This window comes from Mobula hypostoma, chromosome 6 (genome assembly GCF_963921235.1).
Source record: "Mobula hypostoma chromosome 6, sMobHyp1.1, whole genome shotgun sequence".
Lineage (NCBI taxonomy): Eukaryota > Metazoa > Chordata > Chondrichthyes > Myliobatiformes > Myliobatidae > Mobula > Mobula hypostoma.
This window is the reverse complement of record NC_086102.1, coordinates 96,922,080-96,942,951: the sequence shown is the minus strand read 5'-3', so window position 1 is coordinate 96,942,951 and position 20,872 is coordinate 96,922,080. Positions and strand designations below refer to the sequence as shown.

General features: G+C 43.0%; 1 protein-coding gene across 3 annotated transcripts in view; it reads right to left on the bottom strand.

Annotated features, from left to right (window-relative positions):
- The window catches only part of ace2 (angiotensin I converting enzyme 2), a 140,920-nt gene that overhangs the window by 21,775 nt on the left and 98,273 nt on the right, over positions 1-20,872 (bottom strand). For all 3 annotated transcript variants that reach the window (XM_063051288.1, XM_063051286.1, XM_063051287.1), the window contains exons 12-15: positions 16,446-16,568; positions 10,025-10,203; positions 9,592-9,650; positions 2,185-2,285 (exon numbers count right to left, since the gene is read on the bottom strand). In XM_063051288.1, coding sequence (XP_062907358.1) covers positions 2,185-2,285; positions 9,592-9,650; positions 10,025-10,203; positions 16,446-16,568 — 462 coding nt within the window. The remainder of the gene's footprint in view (positions 1-2,184; positions 2,286-9,591; positions 9,651-10,024; positions 10,204-16,445; positions 16,569-20,872) is intronic.

Here is a 20,872-nt window from a genome sequence, read left to right as displayed (position 1 = left end):
CAGCGGAGGTTCATGAGAATGATCCCATGAAGGAAGGGGTTAACATTTGAGGAGTGTCTATTGGCTCTGTCTTTGCTGGAGTTTAGAAGAATAAGGGAGGATCTCGGTGAAATTCTGAGGGACCAGTAAATCAGCCAAGATGGAACGGCCCAGCAGACTCAATGGGTTGAATGGCTTAATTCTGGTCCTATGTCCTACAGTTTTAAATAAAGGTATATAAAATCACGAGCTGCATAGATAGGGCAAAAGTATGAGGTCTTTTTCTCATGGAAAGTGAATCAACAATGAGAGACCATAGCTGTAAGGAGGCAGGTGAAAGGTTTTAAGAGGACTGGGGGTGGGGGGTGCACATTTTCTCACAGAGGCTAGTGGAGCAAGCTGCTAGAGGATGTGGTAAAAGCAGATACAGTAACAACATACAAAAGACACCTGACTGGTGCACGGATTGGAAAGATTTGGGCAAAGGAGACCCCGGAGATTGGCATTTTGGTGGGCATGGGCTGAAGGGTGTTTTTCTGTGCTGCTTGACTCAATAACATGAATCAATATGGAGAGAAGATAAGGATTATTGTAATGAGAGGAAATTTCAGGAGCAGTGGGAGCAGAGGGAGCTGAGGTTGTGTACTACAGCAAGTTGTAGACCATAGAATAATGGAATATGATCTTGTAAATTAGTGTATATTCCGTGGCCAATTTCAGAATGTGCTATTCTAAGAAACTATCATGAAAATACACTATATATGTCTTACCCAATGTAGTCATTGTCAGTCAGAAGGCAACTTAAAATATCTCAGAATTATATCTGCATCTTCATGACTAGTTTCCACTACTTTTTCCTTTATACTTTGTCTTACGATGTGAAATAAATGACTATGAATTCATGTTAGGCTTTGATTCTAGGATTGAAACTAGGGTTGTAGTGCTCAGAGGTAGAGCCAATAAAGATGTTGAAACTTCCAGAGGGTTTTGTAGAAGGTGTGGATCAATAACCATGCTGAAGTGAATAAATGAGGAGGAAGTAATTCACACAGAGGGCTGATGAGATTCAGAGTGCAACAGGGGTGTGAAATTAAGTTGAATGGGAACTATCAGCAGGTAACTGAGGCGATAGCTGGCAGCTGGGCTGGTAAATTCACTAATTTGGGAGACTGAGGTGGGGTCGTTGTTACCTGTTGCTGCCAGATTATGCTGAACAAGTGCAGTCTGTGGCCAGAGGAAGCTGAAAGGTGGAGCACAGCAGGCAGTTCTGCTGTTACACAGCTCCAGAGTCCTGGATTTGATCTAACCCCTGGTGCTGCCTGCGTGGAGTTTGCATGTTCTCCCTGTAACTGCATGTGTTTCCTTCAACAGCTCCATTTCCTCACATATCCCAAATCTAACCTAGACTGGTCGGTTAATTGATCATTAAGTGCCCCTAGTATGGGTGGGTCATAGATAGGCTTTGGAATTACAGTAAACAACAGCTTCTTAACTCAAGCATCACAGTTGCTCTTAAGCTTCATTTTAGGGCAGTGCGAGTGTAGTTGTGTATTCACAAACTCCCCATCATATTGCACAGGATGCTTATTCTGACTTAATCCTTTTATTCTTCCTTTGACATTTCCTCTCTATATTTTCTTTTCCAACTTACACATCAAGGTTCATCTGAAGACAGGGCATATTTTTTCAGTATGAACTCATGTTATTATCCACAGCCTCTGCATTGCCTTTCCACCTTTTTAAAAATTCTGTTATTTCTGTTGTGTAACTGTTTCTTTCCACAGATCTAGTCAAGGACCAATGTGATTACAAGAGCTTCCTTCCCAATTAAAGTATCTGACTACAATGGGCTCCAAATGAGTTAGGGCTCTGACCCCTCATCCATTTATGTGTATTTACTGTTTCTTTTACTGACTCGTAAGGAGATGTTCAATAAGTTCACCTGGAACCTGCCTCAAATTTGGAAATGTTGATCCTATGGTCTGATTTCACCTTCTGTGAGGCAGCAGCTCCAACTCAGACTTAAATAGCGTACAGGGGCAAAGACAATGCAGCTCCCTATTCATTCCTGTAATGGCATAACATTTGTCCTTATGTTATATTGCTCAACCTGGCATCATTAGCATTCCCTTGGCTTAAAACCTAAACTCTAAGCAAGTCAACAGTGTAAAAGAGAGGAACTTAAATAGATGGATAGTAACTTACACAAAGTTGGAAGGTTGGTCTTTAGATTCTTGCCAGTATTTTCTCATTGAAAATGCCACAGTTGATTGGAAAAAGTACTTTTCACTTGAATCCCACGTATACTGAAATCAAATTACAGTGCACTGTTAACATTCTCACCCTGTGCTTACAAAGATGTAACAGACACAATATTATTATTGGAACTAAACACATTAACTACAGCATGGTATATTAAGCCCATAGTAAACAACTTTTACAGAAGTGCATGTGTGTACTTCCAATTGACTCACTATAAAACGGATGTGGAGGACTTGCAGAAGTGGTTCACCAAGATTTTGTCGGGATGATAAGGTGAAATTGGACAAACTCAGATTGTTTTCTCTTGAGCATCGGAAGTTGAGGGGAGACCATAACACCATAAGATATAGGAGCAGAATTGAGCCATTTGGCCCATCGAGTCTGCTCTGTCATTTTATCATGGCTGATCCAATTTTCCTCTTCACCCTAATCTCCTGCCTTCTCCACTTACCCCTTCATGCCCTGATCAAACAAGAATCTATCAACCTCTGCCTTAAATATACCTAAAGACTTGGCCTCTAAAGCTGCCTGTGGTAAAGAATTCCACAGGCTCACTAATCTCTGGCTAAAGAAATTCCTCCTCGTCTCCTTTCTAAAAGAATGCCCCTCTATTCTGAGGCTATGTCCTCTGGTCTTAGACTCTCCCACCATAGGAAGCATTCTCTCCCTATCCACTCTATCAAGGCCTTTCAATATTCAATAGGTTTCAATGAGGTCACCCCTCATTCTTCTGAATTCTAGTGAATACAGGCTCAGAGCCATCAAACACTTTTTGTATGACAAGACATTCAATCTTGGAATCATTTTTGTGAACCACCTTTGAACCCTCTCCAGTTTCAGCACATCCTTTCTAAGATAAGTGCCCAAACCTCCTCACAATGCTCCAAGTGAGGCCTCACCAATGCTTTGTAAAGTTTCAACATTACTTCCTTGCTTTGATATTCTGGTCCTCATGAAATGAATGCTAACATTGCATTTGCCTTCCTCACCACAAACTCAAACTGCAAATTAACCTTTAGGGAATCCTGGACGAGGACTCCCAAATCCCGTTGTACCTCAGTTTTTTGTATTTTCTCTCGATTTAGAAAATAGTCAACCCTTTCATTTCTTATACAAAATTCCCAGGGCTGAATTGGTTGCCACAAGAGGGCACAGGTTTAAGGTGCTGGAGAGTAGGTACAGAGGAGATGTTGGGGGTAAGTTTTTTACTCAGAGAGTGGTGAGTGCGTGGAATGGGCTGCTGGTAACGGTGGTGAATGCAGGTATGATAGGGTCTTTTAAGAGACTTTTAGATAGGTACATGGAATAGAGGGCTATAGGTAAGCCTAGTAATTTCTAAGGTGGGGACATGTTCGGCACAACTCTGTGGGCCGAAGGGCCTATAGGTTTTCTATGTTTCTATGTTTCTAAAATGCTTGACCATGCATTTCCCAGCACTCAATTCCATCTGCCATTTCTTTGCCTGTTCTCCTAATCTGTCTAAGTCCTTCTGTAGCCTCTCTACTTCCTCAAAACTACCTGCCCCTCCATATTCCTTCATATCGTCTATAAATTTGCAACAAAGCCATCAATTCTATCATCCAAATATGATGTAAAAAGAATTGGTCCCAACACAAACCCCAATGGAACCCCAGTAGTCACTGGTAACCAACCAGAAAAGGCTTCCTTTATTCCCACTCTTTGCCTCCTGCCAATCAGCCACTGCTTTATCTATGCTAGAATCTTTCCTGTAATACCATGGGTTCACAGCAACTTCATATGTGACACCTTGTCAAAGGCCTTCTGAAAATCCAAGTAAACAACATTAACCAATTCTCCTTTGTCTATCCTGCTTGCTATTTCTTCCCTTGAGGAAACCACATTGACTATCACCTATTTTATTAGGTGCCTCCAAGTATCCTGAGATCTCACCCTTAATAATTGATTCCAACATTTTCTCAACTGCTGAGGTCAAACTAATTGGTCTATAGTTTACTTTTTTCTGCCTCTCTTTCTTCTTGAAGAGTGGAGTGACGTTTGCAATTTTCTATTCTTCTGGAACCATTCCAGAGTCTAGTGATTCTTGAAAGATCATTACTAATGCCTCCACAATCTCTTCAGCCACCTCTTTCAGAATTCTAGGGTGTACACCAACTGCTCCAGGAGATTTATCTACGTTTAGACCTCTTTAGTTTTTCAAAAACTTTCTTTCTAGTAATGGTAACTTCAGATACTACATGCTCCCTGACACCTGGAACTACCACCACACTTCCACAGTGAAGACTGATACAAGGCACATATTCAATTCATGCACTATTTTGTTGTCCCCCAGTATTATCTCTCCAGCATCATTTTCCAGCGGTCTGATATCCACTTTCGCCTGTCTTTTATAACTCTATGTATCTGAAGAAACTTTCGGTATCCTCTTTAATGTTACTGGCTAGCTTACTTTCGTATTCCATCTTTACCTTCTTAATTACTTTTTTTAGTTGCCTTCTGTTGGTTTTTAAAACCTTCCCAATCCTCTAACTTCCCACTAATTATTTCTTTATTATATGCCCTCTGATTATAGAGACCAGAGAAAAATTTATAAATTTATAGGAGGCGTGCCTAAGGTACATGGAGTCTTTTTCCCAGGCTTGAAGTGTCAAACACCAGAGGGTATATTCAATAGAGTCAATGTGGAGAGGATGTTTCCTATGATGTGAGAGTCTAAGACCAGAAGACATAGCCTCAGGATTTTGGGAGATCCTTCTTTTGCCAGAGAGTGGTGAATCCATGAAATTTGTTGCCACAGGTGGTTGTGGAGACCAAGTCAACGGGTACATTTAAGGCAGAGGTTGATAGATTCTTGATTTGTCAGGGCATGAAGGGATATGGGGAGAAGGTAGGAGACTGGGGCTGAGAGGAAAATTGGATCAGCCATGATGGAATGGCTTAATTCTGCTCCTATGTCTTATGGTCTTATATTTTATAAAGTGCATGCTATCAAATGTACATCTGCAGTATCACACTTTTCGATTTTGCCCCCATGTTAATCATTAAATGAGTAAATTAAGATAATGACTCTGATGGCAATTAAAGTAATTACAGTTGTCAGCAAAATGGGGAGCTATAGATGAGTCACATGTAATTTATTTAATTAAGACTAACATAAAACATCTATCATTACATCTGGTCTATAACGTTGTGGCATAAAATGCCACTGTCCTCTTGATGAACAGATTGGACGGGTTGCACCTGAACTCGAGGGGGAGCAATATCCATCCAGGTAGGTTTGCTGGCATGGTTCAGGAGGGTTTAAGCTAATTTGCGAGGGGGATGGGACCCGGAGCAATACAGCAGTGAAAGAAGTGCATGGAGTAAAGCCAGATCTAACATATAGGGAGGCTTTGAGGAAAGAGAAGCAGAATAAAGGGTGTAAAGGTAGTAAGGTAGAAGGGCTGAAATGTGTGTACCTCAATGCAAGAAGCATCAGGAACAAAGATGTTTTGAGAGATTGGATACATACGCGGAATTATGATGTAGTGGCCATTACAGAGACTTGACTGGCACAAGGGCAGGAATGGATTCTCAATGTTCCTGGATTTCACTGCTTTAAAAAGGATTGGGGGGGGGTGGAGGGGAGGAGCGGTGGCATTACTGGTCAGGGATACTATTACAGCTACAGAAAGGGTGGGTAATGTAGCAGGATCATCTTTTGAGTCAGTATGGGTGGAAGTCAGGAACAGGAAGGGAGCAGTTACTCTATTGGGGGTATTCTATAGGCCCCCTGGTAGCAGCAGAGATACAGAGGAGCAGATTGGGAGGCAGATTTTGGAAAGGTGCAAAAATAACAGGGTTGTTATCATGGGTGACTTTAACTTCCCTAATATTGATTGGCACCTGATTAATTCCAAGGGTTTAGATGGGGCAGAGTTTGTTAAGTGTGTCCAGGATGGATTCCTGTCACAGTATGTGGACAGGCCGACTAGGGGGAATGCCATACTAGATCTAGTACTAGGTAATGAACCGGGTCAGGTCACAGATCTCTCAGTGGGTGAGCATCTGGGGGACAGTGACCACCGCTCCCTGGCCTTTAGCATTATCATGGAAAAGGATAGAATCAGAGAGGACAGGAAAGTTTTTAATTGGGGAAGGGCAAATTATGAGGTTATAAGGCTAGAACTTGCGGGTGTGGATTGGGATGATGTTTTTGCAGGGAAATGTACAATGAACGTGTAGTCGATGTTTAGAGATCTCTTGCAGGATGTTAGGGATAAATTTGTCCTGGTGAGGAAGATAAAGAATGGTAGGGTGAAGGAACCATGGATGACAAGTGAGGTGGAAAATCTAGTCAGGTGGAAGAAGGCAGCATGCATGAGGCTTAGGAAGCAAGGATCAGATGAGTCTATTGAGGAATATAGGGAAGCAAGAAAGGAGCTTAAGAAGGGGCTGAGAAGAGCAAGAAGGGGGCATAAGAAGGCCTTGGCGAGTAGGGTAAAGGAAAACCCCAAGGCATTCTTCAATTATGTGAAGAAAAAAAGGATGACAGGAGTGAAGGTAGGACCGATTAGAGATAAAGGTGGGAAGATGTGCCTGGAGGCTGTGGAAGTGAGCGAGGTCCTCAAAGAATACTTCTCTTCGGTATTCACCAATGAGAGGGAACTTGATGATGGTGAGGACAATATGAGTGAGGTTGATGTTCTGGAGCATGTTGATATTAAGGGAGAGGAGGTGTTGGAGTTGTTAAAATACATTAGGACGGATAAGTCCCCATGGCCTGATGGAATATTCCCCAGGCTGCTCCACGAGGCGAGGGAAGAGATTGCTGAGCATCTGGCTAGGATCTTTATGTCCTCGTTGTCCACGGGAATGGTACCGGAGGATTGGAGGGAGGCGAATGTTGTCCCCTTGTTCAAAAAAGGTAGTAGGGATAGTCTGGGTAATTATAGACCAGTGAGCCTTATGTCTGTGGTGGGAAAGCTGTTGGGAAAGATTTTTAGAGATAGGATCTCTGGGCATTTAGAGAATCATGGTCTGATCAGGGACAGTCAGCATGGCTTTGTGAAGGGCAGATCGTGTCTAACAAGCCTGATAGAGTTCTTTGAGTAGGTGTCCAGGCATATAGATGAGGGTAGTGCAGTGGATGTGATCTATATGGATTTTAGTAAGGCAATTGACAAGGTTCCATGCGGTAGGCTTATTCAGAAAGTCAGAAGGCATGGGATCCAGGGAAATTTGGCCAGGTGGATTCAGAATTGGCTTACCTGCAGAAGGCAGAGGATTGTGGTGGAGGGAGCACACTCAGATTGGAGGATTGTGACTAGTGGTGTCCCACAAGGATCTGTTCTGGGACCTCTACTTTTCGTGATTTTTATTGACAACTTGGATGTGGGGGTGGAAGGGTGGGTTGGCAAGTTTGCAGACGACACACAGGTTGGTGGTGTTGTAGATAGTGTAGCGGATTGTCGAAGATTGCAGAGAGACACTGATAGGACGCAGAAGTGGGCTGAGAAGTGGCAGATGGAGTTCAACCCGCAGAAGTGTGAGGTGGTACACTTTGGAAGGACAAACTCCAAGGTAGAATACAAAGTAAATGGCAGGATACTTGGTAGTGTGGAGGAGCAAAGGGATCTGGGGGTACATGTCCACAGATCCCTGAAAGTTGCCTCACAGGTGGATAGGGTAGTTAAGAAAGCTTATGGGGTGTTAGCTTTCAATAAGTCAAGGAATAGAGTTTAAGAGTCGCGATGTAATGATGCAGCTCTATAAAACTCTGGTTAGGCTACACTTGAAGTACTGTGTCCAGTTCTGGTCGCCTCACTATAGGAAGGATGTAGAAGCATTGGAAAGGGTACAGAGGAGATTTACCAGGATGCTGCCTGGTTTAGAGAGTATGCATTATGATCAGAGATTAAGGGAGCTAGGGCTTTACTCTTTGGAGAGAAGGAGGATGAGAGGTGACATGATAGAGGTGTACAAGATAATAAGTGGAATAGATAGAGTAGATAGCTAGCGCCTCTTCCCCAGGTTACCACTGCTCAATACAAGAGGACATGGCTTTAAGGTAAGGGGTGGGAAGTTCAAGGGGGATATTAGAGGAAGGTTTTTTACTCAGAGAGTGGTTGGTGCATGGAATGCACTGCCTGAGTCAGTGGTGGAGGCACATACACTAGTGAAGTTTAAGAGACTACTAGACAGGTATATGGAGGAATTTAAGCTGAGGGCTTATATGGAAGGCAGGGTTTGAGGGTCGGCACAACATTGTGGGCCGAAGGGCCTGTACTGTGCTGTACTATTCTGTGTTCTATGTTCTATAACTTTCACTGCACTGAGTTACAACACAGTGTGGTTGAGCAGAGGTGGGAGAAAGCAGGATTCAGTGAGGTTTCCCCTTGCTGCAGCTGAGGAGGCCTCATTGTGAAAGAATATGAGGGATTCATGCTGATTTATTCAAAGCTTCAGGGAGCAGGCAGTTAAATATTATTGACAGTCTGAAAATCTAAAAATTGCAGATGCTGAAAATCTGAAACAAAAATCAGACAATCTGCTAGAGGGCCTCAGTGGATCGAGCAGTGACTGTGGGAGGAAAGGAATTGTTGATATTTTGGCTCAAAACCCAACATCATGTTTTTTAAGCTGAACCATGGACAAGTCCTTTCTTGCAGATGCATCTTGACCCACTGAGGTCCTCCAGCGATTTGATTGTTGATAAAAACAATAGTCCGGAAACAGTCAGAACGAGTTCTGATGGAGAATCATTAACATGAAATGTTAACTCTGTTACTCACCACAGGTGTTACCTGGCCTGGTGAGTATTTCCAGCATTTTACCATATATGTATTAAAAGTAAGGTTGAAAAGTGTTCACATTTTGTCCATAAATGATTTTTGCTTGTAGAACAGAGAACAGGCCTTTCAGCCCACAGTATCGTGCCAAACTAATTAAATTAGTAATCAAATAGCCAACTAAACTAATCCCCTTTGCCTACACAAATGTCTATATCCTTCCAGTTTCCTCATGTTCATGTGCCTATCTAAATATCTCTTAAACGTCTCTAACGTATCAGCCTCTACCACCACCTCAGTCACTGTATTCCAGGCACCCACCACTCTGTGGAAAAAAAACTTGCCCTTTGGAATTAACCCCTCTCACCTTAAATGTATGCTTAATGTAAATTAAATTAAATTAAATTGCTGGCAAGTAACACTTTGGATACCCAATCCTTCTGATTTACTATTGTCTAAACAAACTATTTTATTTCACCATCCTGCAGTCTGGTGCACACACAAACCCAAGCTCTGGGGACCAAGAAGGTTACTCATATTTGAACCACACTCTGCGGACTCACAGGGAAATTTTTGGAACTATTAACAAGGTAAGTCTTACAGCATTTTCTCCGAGGGCAGCTTTCAGACTAATCCGTACTTTAAATGAATCTTTTTGATCTGTAAAAAACAGAGGGCATAAAATGTGATTCAGATGAAGAACAATAATTTGGAAGTTAGAAGTCTGAAACACACACATACATTTAAGTGTAGTGTGTTTAAACCCTTTTGTTCTCTGCCCATTTTCTCATCATCCACACAGAATTTTCCATCCATTGTAACTTCCCATTGCTGCAACCTACAGATCCTGTCACTACAACCTACCATCTCAATTTTTTCCCTCTCCTGATCCTCCAGTGTTGCATTTGTCTCATTGAAGTTTTTACTACTAAAACTATTGACAACAGCTGCTCTTGTCAGGAAAGCTGAATATAGTCATTAGCAATGAAAACTGTAAAGTTAATAACATGTTGTTTCATTAACACTTCACTTACATGGGCTCCAATTGGTGTCCCAGCCAACAACTCTAGCACTGTTTTGATTATCTTTCTTCAGCCAAGTATATAAGGGTTTAAAGTAGTTCAGGAGAGGTGTGGCATTCATTCTGGTCTGCCCAGTTACTTGCCAAAGTGCCTCGGTCCATGGTTTGGAGCTCCCGAGTTTGAGCATGTTACTGGAAGAGACAACAAAGCCAAGCGTGCTTTAACTGAATTCTATAGATCCATATTACTTTATATTAATGTAAAGTATGTAAAAAATAGGTAAAGTTAGTTGAGAAAAGGAGTTGTTGGCAAAGCTAAATGTCATCACAAAAATGTAAAAGATAGAAACAGTACACAACATCCACACACTTGGATAAGAATGCACAAGGCATGGTCAATAAGTTAGCTAAGGTTAGTTGGCTTGTAGGCAGTGAAGGTGGTTATTAGGAATTACAGATCAACTGAGTAAGGTTAATGCAGGTTAATTCAGATAAGTGTGAGTTCTTTACATTTTGGTGACACAAATGAAGGTAGGACTTTCACAGTGAAGAGAAGGGCTTTGGGGAGTGTTATAGAACAGAGGGACCTGTGAGTATCTATACATGCTTCCCTGAAAGTGCCATTGCAGGTAGATAGTGTGCTGAAGAAGCCTTTGGGTGTGATGGACTTCAGTCAGGGCACTGAGTATAGTAGTTGGGATTTTATATTGCATTTGTATTAGACATTACATTTGGAATATTGTGTCCAGTTGTGGTTGCCTTGCTACAAGAGGGACTGGAAGGAGTGCAAATATACACAGTATATATACAAAGATGTTAAAGAACTCAGGGGACTGAGTTATAGAGAGAGTTTGTGCAGGCTAGGTCTTTATTTATTGGCGTATAGGAAAGTGAGGAGTGATCTTATAGAGGTGTATAAAATCAAGACAAGAATAGAAAAGATCAATGTGTACCGTTTTTCTCCCAGTGTTGGGGAATCAAGCACTAGAAGGTACAGGTTTTACCTCAGAAGGGGTAAGATTTGAATAGAAAACTGAGGGGCAACTTCTTCAACCAGAATGTGGTCTGTATATGGAGTGAGCTTCCAGAGGAAGTGGAAGGATACTTACAATATTTAACACACTGGACAGGAATGGTTCAGAGGAATATGGCACAAACACTGGTAGATGGGCTAGCTTAGATGGAAATCTTGTTAAGCATAGACCAATTGGACCAAAGGACCTGTTTTCGTACTGTTGACTTCGTGACTCAATGGAAGAAGAATGACAAGAAGCCTTGTGTAGAGAAGGTCTTTAAATGAAAGAGTAAAGGCTGAGGGGTTCTGGGAAAGAACCCCAAAAATGAGTGTATAGTCCTGTGAGGATGCTGCCATCCATTGCGGAATGAAGGAACACAGACACAGTAGACTGTCAGTCTTTTAACCAGGATGGAAATACCAAATACTTAAGGGTAGAGAGAAAGTTTAAAAGCAGATTTACAAAGCAAGGTTCTTTATATAGAGATTGACATGCCTTGTCTATTTGTGTGCATATCTAAATACATTCCGGGGTAGATTTCATTTTCACCTTGGAGTTTACCCATCCTTATAGATTTTGAGATGTCTAATACCTTCTTAATAATGACATGCTCCAGACTTTCAGCTACCTCACTGATGACCCCCCTCTCTGATGCCACTCTGCTTGGTGAGTACAGATGAGAAGTACTTATTTAGAACTGCACCCATGTCTACTGGTTCCACACAGTGACCTTTCAACCTACTCCAAGGTGACCTTTCAACCTACTCTAAGGTCAATTTAACCCTCCCCTCCAACAATAGATTAAAGTCTGTCATGAGCCTTTGTGGCCCATCATAGATATGTATTTATAGATATGTAAAAAGGGAAAGACTGGTAAAGACAAATGTAGGTCCCCTGCAGACAGAAACAGGTGAATTGATTATGGGGAGCAAGGCCATGGCAGACCAACTGAATAATTACTTTGGTTCTGTCTTCACTAAGGAGGACATAAATAATCTTCCAGAAATAGTAGGGGACAGAGGGTCCAGTGAGATGGAGGAACTGAGCGAAATACATGTTAGTAGGGAAGTGGTGTTGGGTAAATTGAAGGGATTAAAGGCAGATAAATCCCCAGGGCCAGATGGTCTGCATCCCAGAGTGCTTAAGGAAGTAGCCCAAGAAATAGTGGATGCATTAGTGATAATTTTTCAAAACTCGTTAGATTCTGGACTAGTTCCTGAGGATTGGAGGGTGGCTAATGTAACCCCACTTTTTTAAAAAAGGAGGGAGAGAGAAACCGGGGAATTATAGACCAGTTAGCCTAACGTCGGTGGTGGGGAAACTGCTGGAGTCAGTTATCAAAGATGTGATAACAGCACATTTGGAAAGCGGTGAAATCATAGGACAAAGTCAGCATGGATTTGTGAAAGGAAAATCATGTCTGACGAATCTCATAGAATTTTTTGAGGATGTAACTAGTAGAGTGGATAGGGGAGAACCAGTGGATGTGGCATATTTGGATTTTCAAAAGGCTTTTGACAAGGTCCCACACAGGAGATTAGTGTGCAAACTTAAAGCACACGGTATTGGGGGTAAGGTATTGATGTGGATAGAGAATTGGTTAGCAGACAGGAAGCAAAGAGTGGGAATAAACGAGACCTTTTCAGAATGGCAGGCAGTGACTAGTGGGGTACCGCAAGACTCAGTGCTGGGACCCCAGTTGTTTACAATATATATTAATGACTTGGATGAGGGAATTAAATGCAGCATCTCCAAGTTTGCAGATGACACGGAGCTGGGCGGCAGTGTTAGCTGTGAGGAGGATGCTAAGAGGATGCAGGGTGACTTGGATAGGTTGGGTGAGTGGGCAAATTCATAGCAGATGCAATTTAATGTGGATAAATGTGAAGTTATCCACTTTGGTGGCAAAAATAGGAAAACAGATTATTATCTGAATGGTGGCCGATTAGGAAAAGGGGAGGTGCAACGAGACCTGGGTGTCATTATACACCAGTCATTGAAAGTGGGCATGCAGGTATAGCAGGCGGTGAAAAAGGCGAATGGTATGCTGGCATTTATAGCAAGAGGATTCGAGTACAGGAGCAGGGAGGTACTACTGCAGTTGTACAAGGCCTTGGTGAGACCACACCTGGAGTATTGTGTGCAGTTTTGGTCCCCTAATCTGAGGAAAGACATCCTTGCCATAGAGGGAGTACAAAGAAGGTTCACCAGATTGATTCCTGGGATGGCAGGACTTTCATATGAAGAAACACTGGATGAACTGGGCTTGTACTCGTTGGAATTTAGAAGATTGAGGGGGAATCTGATTAAAACGTATAAAATCCTAAAGGGATTGGACAGGCTAGATGCAGGAAGATTGTTCCCGATGTTGGGGAAGTCCAGAACGAGGGGTCACAGTTTGAGGATAGAGGGGAAGCCTTTTAGGACCGAGATTAGGAAAAACTTCTTCACACAGAGAGTGGTTCTCTGCCACAGGAAACAGTGGAGGCCAGTTCATTGGCTATATTTAAGAGGGAGTTAGATATGGCCCTTGTGGCTACAGGGATCAGCGGGTATGGAGGGAAGGCTGGGGCGGGGTTCTGAGTTGAGTGATCAGCCATGATCATAATAAATGGCGGTGCAGGCTCGAAGGGCCGAATGGCCTACTCCTGCACCTATTTTCTATGTTTCTATGTTTGTAAGCCGGTGCTTATGCCAGTTCCGTGGCGTGAAGCGACTAAGAATACGGGTACCGGCAAAAATGCTGGGGGTTAACCTCCTAATAGGACGCCAGTCTATTATGAGGTTAACCCCCAGCATTTTTGCCGGTACCCGTTCTCAGCTGGGTAAACTAGAGCATCGTGTGGTTAAGTGCCTGCTCAAGGACACACACGCTGCCCCAGCCGAGGCTGTCCCTCCAATATAGCCCTCCATTTTGCGAGCATCCATGTGCCTATCTAAGAATCTCAAATGTACTGCCTCAAGTGGATAGCTAGAGACTTTGTCCCATGGAGGAAATGGTTAACACAAGGTGGCCGAACTTCAAATTGTTTGGCGGAAAGTAAGTTTTCTTATACACAGGGGGGCCAATATTCTTGCGAGCAGGTTAAAGCTGTTGATAGTGGTTTAAACAAATATGACAGGGGGATGGGAACCAGTGTGATAGAGCTGAGGATGGTTTCCAAGTAGATGATGGGTGTAACATGAATGCAGGAAAAGACAAGCCAATGACTGGGTACAAATGCAGACAGAGCAAAGAGTTAAATTGTACCACGGAGGTAACATTCAAAAGGGTAAAAAATGCAGGACTGGTGGTACTGTATTTAAATGTATGCAGTATTCGGAGTAAGGTGGAAAAACTCGTGGTGTAATTACAGGTTGGTTGGTATGATGTTGCAGACACCACTGAGTTGTGGCTGAAATAAGGCCATTGTTGGGAGCTGAACATCAAAGGATATACTTTGTACCAAAAGGACAGACAGGAAGACATAGGCGGTGGTGTGGCACTGTTGGTAAGAGATGGAATTACATATTTAGAAAGACGCGACAGAGTCAGAGAATGTTGAATCTTTGTGGGTGGAGTTAAGGAACTAGAAGGGTAGAAAAACCATTATGGGAATCATATAGTAGCCAAGTTGTGGAGTTGAGATTGCAAAGGGAGCTGGAAAAGGCATGTAGTAAGGGTAATGTCACAATTGTAATGGGAGACTTCAATACGAAAGGAGTTTGGGAAAATCAGGTTGGTGTCGGATTGCAAGAGAGGGAATTTGTTGAATGCCTATGAGATGCCTTCTTACAGCAGCTTGTGCTTGAGCCTAATTGGGGAACAGCTATCTTAGATTGTGCGTTGTGTACTAACCCAGATCTTATTAGGGAGTTTAATGTAAAGGAACACTTAGGAGTAATCATCATATAATTGAATTCATACTCAGTATGAGAGTGAGAAGCACAAGTCACATGTATCAGTATCACAATGGAATAAAGGGAATTATAGAGGAATGTGAGAGGAGCCTCCCCAGGTGTATTGGAAGAGGATACTGGTGGGGGTGACGGCAGAGATGGCTGAAGTTTCTGGGAATAGTTCACAAGACGCAGGATAGAAGAATTGGTGGGGGGGGGGTGGAATCCCATTGAAACCTACCGAATGTTGAAAGGACCGGATAGGGTGGATGTGGAGAGGATGTTTCCTATACAGGGGGTATCCAGAACTAGAGGGCACGGCTTTAAAATTGAGGGGCTGCCTTTTAGGACCTAAGTAAGCAGGAATTGTTTTAGTCAGAGAGGAGTAAATTTGTGGAATGCTCTGCACAGACTGTGGTGGAGGCCAAGTCCGTGTGTATATTTAAGGTGGAAGTTGGTGATTGGTCAGAGCATTAAAGGATGTGCTGAGAAGGCAGGTGTATGGGGTTGAGTGGAACCCGGGATCAGCCATGATGGAATGGTGGAGCAGACTCAATGGGCTGAATGGCCTAATTCTGAAAATGGTGGCAATTGAGAAGCTGTACAGTACATGCACAAATATGCAGGAATGGATGGTGAGCAGGCAGAAAAGATTTACTTTAATTTGGCATCATACTAGACATCATGGGCTGAAGTGCCTTTTCTTTTTCTAACAGCTTACATAGCTATAAGGTTTGCAAACACTTGGCTGTTGCTGCCAGTTGCAAACACACCTCTAATTTATATCGAGGGGAGATATTCTTGCAGTATCTGCCTTGGTGATGCCTGACAAGTCGGGCTGTTGGACTGATTGATTCAGATTCAGATTTAGTTATCACCCGAACTCTCATAGAAACATACAGTGAAATACGTTGCTTGCATTAACAACCAACACACAGAAGGATGTGCTGGTGCTGCTGTGTAGGTGAGGGGAAGAACATGAAGAGAGCAAAATAGAATGAGAATAAATGGGAGATTGATGGATAATATGGATTTAGTGGGCTGATTGGTCTGTTTCAGGACTGGATCTCTATGGGGGAAATGATGGCATCTGATCCTCATTTAAATATTGCTCCCAGATGACTAACGAGCTTTAGCAAACAGCTGGAGAATGAGCAAAGGAATTTAAATTCTTTTTATGAGTTTCCAACCATAGAAATTGTATCTATTTTTGTTAGTTTCTGCATATTTACTTGTTGTAGCCAATCAGCACGAGAATATCACACCAGCAGCATGTGTTCCCCACCAACGACCACCACTGCAGTATATCTAGGGGCTTCGCTTCAGGAGCATGCCATAGGCAAGGAAGATTGTGGTGGAAACATAAGTTTGCAGGTGGTTATTGATGAAAGAAATCGATTACCAAATCAGAAACAATATCATGACATTTTGAATCTTTGCACTACGTGTCAGAATTTCTAGACAGCCTTGGTTTCAGAACAACGTTGAGTTTGGAAGCATCCAGACACCTGTGTTCCAGGATCCAGACTGACCATTTACCTGAGCTTTGTGCCTGCTTTTGTGGCATTAGTGATATCACACTTGTACAGTTCACCAACTTGGTTTGCAGTTTCACACAGTGCTTCATGGAACTGGAATTGGTAGATGGTCCTGGTGAAGTACCTGGACATAACAGTGCATAGAACATAAAACAATAAAGTACAGTACAGCCCACCATAGAAACATAGAAACAAAACCTGCAGCACAATACAGGCCCTTTGGTCCACAAAGCTGTGCCGAACATGTCCGTACCTTAGAACTACCTAGGCTTGCCCATAGCCCTCTATTTTTCTGAGCTCCATGTACCTGTCCAGGATTCTCTTAAAAGACCCTATCATATCCTTCTCCACCACCGTCACCAGCAGCCTATTCCACGCAGTCACCACTCTCTGCGTAAAAAAACTTACACCTGACATCTCCTCTGTACCTACTTCCAAGCACCTTAAAACTATGCCCTCTTGTGCTAGCCATTTCAGCCCTGGGAGAAAGCCTCTGACTATCCACACGATCAATGCCTCTCATCATCTTATACACCTCTATCAGGTGAACTCTCATCCTCCGTCGCTCCAAGGAGAAAAGGCCTAGTTCACTCAACCTATTCTCATAAAGCATGCTCCCCAATCCAGGCAACATCCTTGTAAATCTCCTTTGCACCCTTTCTATGGTTTCCACATCCTTCCTATAGTGAGGCAACCAGAACTGAGTACAGTACTCCGTGGGGTCTGATCAGGATTCTATATAGCTGCAACATTACCTCCCAGCTCCTAAACTCAATCCCACGATTGATGAAAGCCAATGCACCTTATGCTTTCTTAATCACAGAGTCAACCTGCACAGCAGTTTTGAGTGTCCTATAGACTTGGACCCCAAGATCCCTCTAATCCTCCACACTGCCAAGAGTCTTACCATTAATACTATATTCTGTCATCATATATGATGTACCAAAATGAACCACCTCACACTTATCTGGGTTGAGTTCCATCTGCTACTTCTCATCCTATCAATGTCCCGTTGTAACCTCTGACAGCCCTCCACACTATCCACAACACCCCTAACCTTTGTGTCATCAGCAAATTTACTAACCCATCCCTCCACTTCTTCATCCAGGTCATTTATAAAAATCACAAAGAGTAAGGGTCCCAGAACAGATCCCTGAGGCACACCACTGGTCACTGGCCTCCATGCAGAATATGACCCGTCTACAACCACTCTTTGCCTTCTGTGGGAAAGCCAGTTCTGGATCCTCAAAGCAATGTCCCCTTGGATCCCATGTCTCCTTACATTCTCAATAAGCCTTGCATGGGGTACCTTATCAAATGCCTTGCTGAAATCTGTATACACTACTGTTCTACCTTCATCAACATCACCATGTGTCAACCCTTTAAGCTACTCTAAGATCAATCTAACCATTTCTTTCCACATAGCACTCCATTTTTTCCAACCTTGTGCCAGCTAAGAGTCTTTTAAACATCCCTAATGTTTCTACCTCTACCACCACCTCTGGCAGCAGACACCCACCACGCTCTATAAAAAAAACTTACATCTGACATTTCCCCTACACCTTCCTTCAAACATCTTAAACTTATGCCCCCTCATTATTAGCCATTTCCTCACTGGGAAAGGTCTCTGGCTATCCACTCTATCCAAGCCTCTTATCTTCAGTATATCTCTTTAAAGCCACACCTCATCCTCCGCCCCTCCAAAGAGAAAAGCCATAGCTCACTTAACCTCTTCTCATATGACATTCTCTTTAGTCCATGCAGCATCCTGGCAACTCTCCTCTGCAACCTCTCTAAAGCTTTCATATCCTAAACATAACGAGCGACCAGAACTGAACACAATCCTCAATGCATTACTGTGGTCTAAGCAGAGTTTTATGGAGCTGCCGTATTGCACAACATAACAGTGTAGCTTTGTAGATCTGTAACATTACCTTGCTGCTCTTGAACTCAATCCGCATACACAATATACCTCCTTGAATACTTTCTCAACTTGCACTGCAAATTTGAGAGATCTATGGACGTAAACCCCGAGACCCCTCTGTTCCTACACACTTAAGAACCCTGCCATTAAACCTGTATCCTGCTTTCGTTTGACCTTCCAAAGGGAATCACCTCTCACTTTTCCAGATTAAACTCCATCTGCCACTTCTCAGCCCAGCTTATTGATGTGCCATTTTAACCTTCTACACCATCAACAAATCCACTAACCTTCATGTCTTCTGCAAACTTACTAACCCAGCCTCCTACTTCAACATCCAAGTCATTTATAAAAATCACACAGGGCAGGGGCCCCAGAACAGATTCCTGTGGACCACCACTAGTCACAGACTTCCAGGCAAAATATGCTCCATCTATAACCACAGTCTGCCTTCCGTGGGCAAGTCAATTCTGAATCCATGCAGCCAAGCTTCCCTGGATCCCATGCCCCCGACCTTCTGACTGAGCCTACCCTTCAATGAATGCCCTACTTACTTGAATAGATTCATAGAACACTACAGCACAGAAACAGGATCTTTGGCCCATTGAGTCAGTAACAAACAATTAATCTGCCTTGTCCCATTGACCTGCATCTGGACCACATCCCTCCATACCCCTCCCATCAATACACCTATCCAAATTTCTCTTAAATTGAAGCCACTTCCATTACTTGTGATGGCAACTCACTGCATATTCTGAGTGAAGAAATTCCCTCTTAAAAATTCACCCATGTTCCTCTAAAAAGTTCACTTTTCACCCTTAACCCATGACCTCTAGTTCTTGTCTCATTCAACCTCAGTGGAAAAAGCTTGCCTGCATTTACCCTATCTATACCCCTCATAAGTGTGTATACCGCTATCAAATCTTCCCTCAATTTTCTGTGCTCCAGGGAATAAACTCCTAACCTATTCAACTTTTCCTTATAACTCAGGTCCTCAAGTCCTGGCAACATCCTTGTAAATTTTCTCTGTACTCTTTAAATCTTATTTACACTTCTCCTGTGGGTAGGTATCCAAAACTGGACAATTGGGCCTCACCAATGCCTGTTTTTAATCTACCTATCCATTTATTTGTTTGTTTGTTTACCTAGTGTCTTAGATACAGAACAGAGAAGGCTCTTTCAGTCCTCAGCAACCCCCGATTTAACCCTAGTCTAATCCCGGGATAATTTACAATGACCAATAGCCTACCAAACAGTAAGTCTTTGGGCTGTGGGAAGAAACCGGAGTACCCAAAGGAAACCCATGCTGTCACAGGGACAACTTACTGGCAGTAGTGGGAATTGAACCCACGTTGCTGGTATTATAAAGTGTTGTGCTAACCATTGCACTACTGTGGCACATCTTTTACAATTTCACTTCTCCGTGGATTGTCACCTTGTCGTGGTGGAGAGGCTTGTGTGGTCCTGTGATTCTGAGAGCAATGCCATCTGGAGCTATACTCCTGGTAGGGCTACGCATGGCAGTAAGGTCGAGGGTGAGGTCCCTGACAAAGAACAATCCAACCAACACCTCAATGGTGGAACAGGAGGACGAAGTTACTTCGAACCCAGCGGCTGTGAAGGCGGATGAAGTCTGCAACAAATCCATCAGCTCCAATTGTCGTGGTTTCCATGCCATTGGAATAAGACTATAAGACCATAAGACAAAGGAGCAGAAGTCGGCCTTTTGGCCCATCGGGTCTGCTCCGCCATTTTATCATGAGCTGATCCATTCTCCCATTTAGTCCCACTCCCCCGCCTTCTCACCATAACCTTTGATGCCCTGGCTACTCAGATACCTATCAATCTCTGCTTTAAATACACCCAATGACTTGGCTTCCACTGCTGCCCGTGGCAACAAATTCCATAGATTCACCACCCTCTGACTAAAAAAATTTCTTCGCATTTCTGTTCTGAATGGGCGCCCTTCAATCCTTAAGTCATGCCCTCTCGTACTAGACTCCCCCATCATGGGAAACAACCTTGTCACATCCACTCTGTCCATGCCTTTCAACATTCGAAATGTTTCTATGAGGTCTCCCCTCATTTTTCTAAACTCCAAGGAATACAGTCCAAGAGTGGACAAACGTTCCTCATATGTTAACCCTCTCATTCCCGGAATCATTCTAGTAAATCTTCTCTGTACTCTCTCCAAAGTCAGCACATCCTTTCTTAAATAAGGAGACCAAAACTGCCCACAGTACTCCAAGTGAGGTCTCACCAGCGCCTTATAGAGCCTCAAGATCACATCCCTGCTCCTATACTCTATTCCTCTAGAAATGAATGCCAACATTGCATTCGCCTTCTTCACTACTGACTCAACCTGGAGGTTAACTTTAAGGGTATCCTGTACGAGAACTCCCAAGTCCCGTTGCATCTCAGAACTTTGAATTATTTCCCCATTTAAATAATAGTCTGCCCATTTATTTTTTCTGCCAAAGTGCATAACCATACACTTTCCAACATTG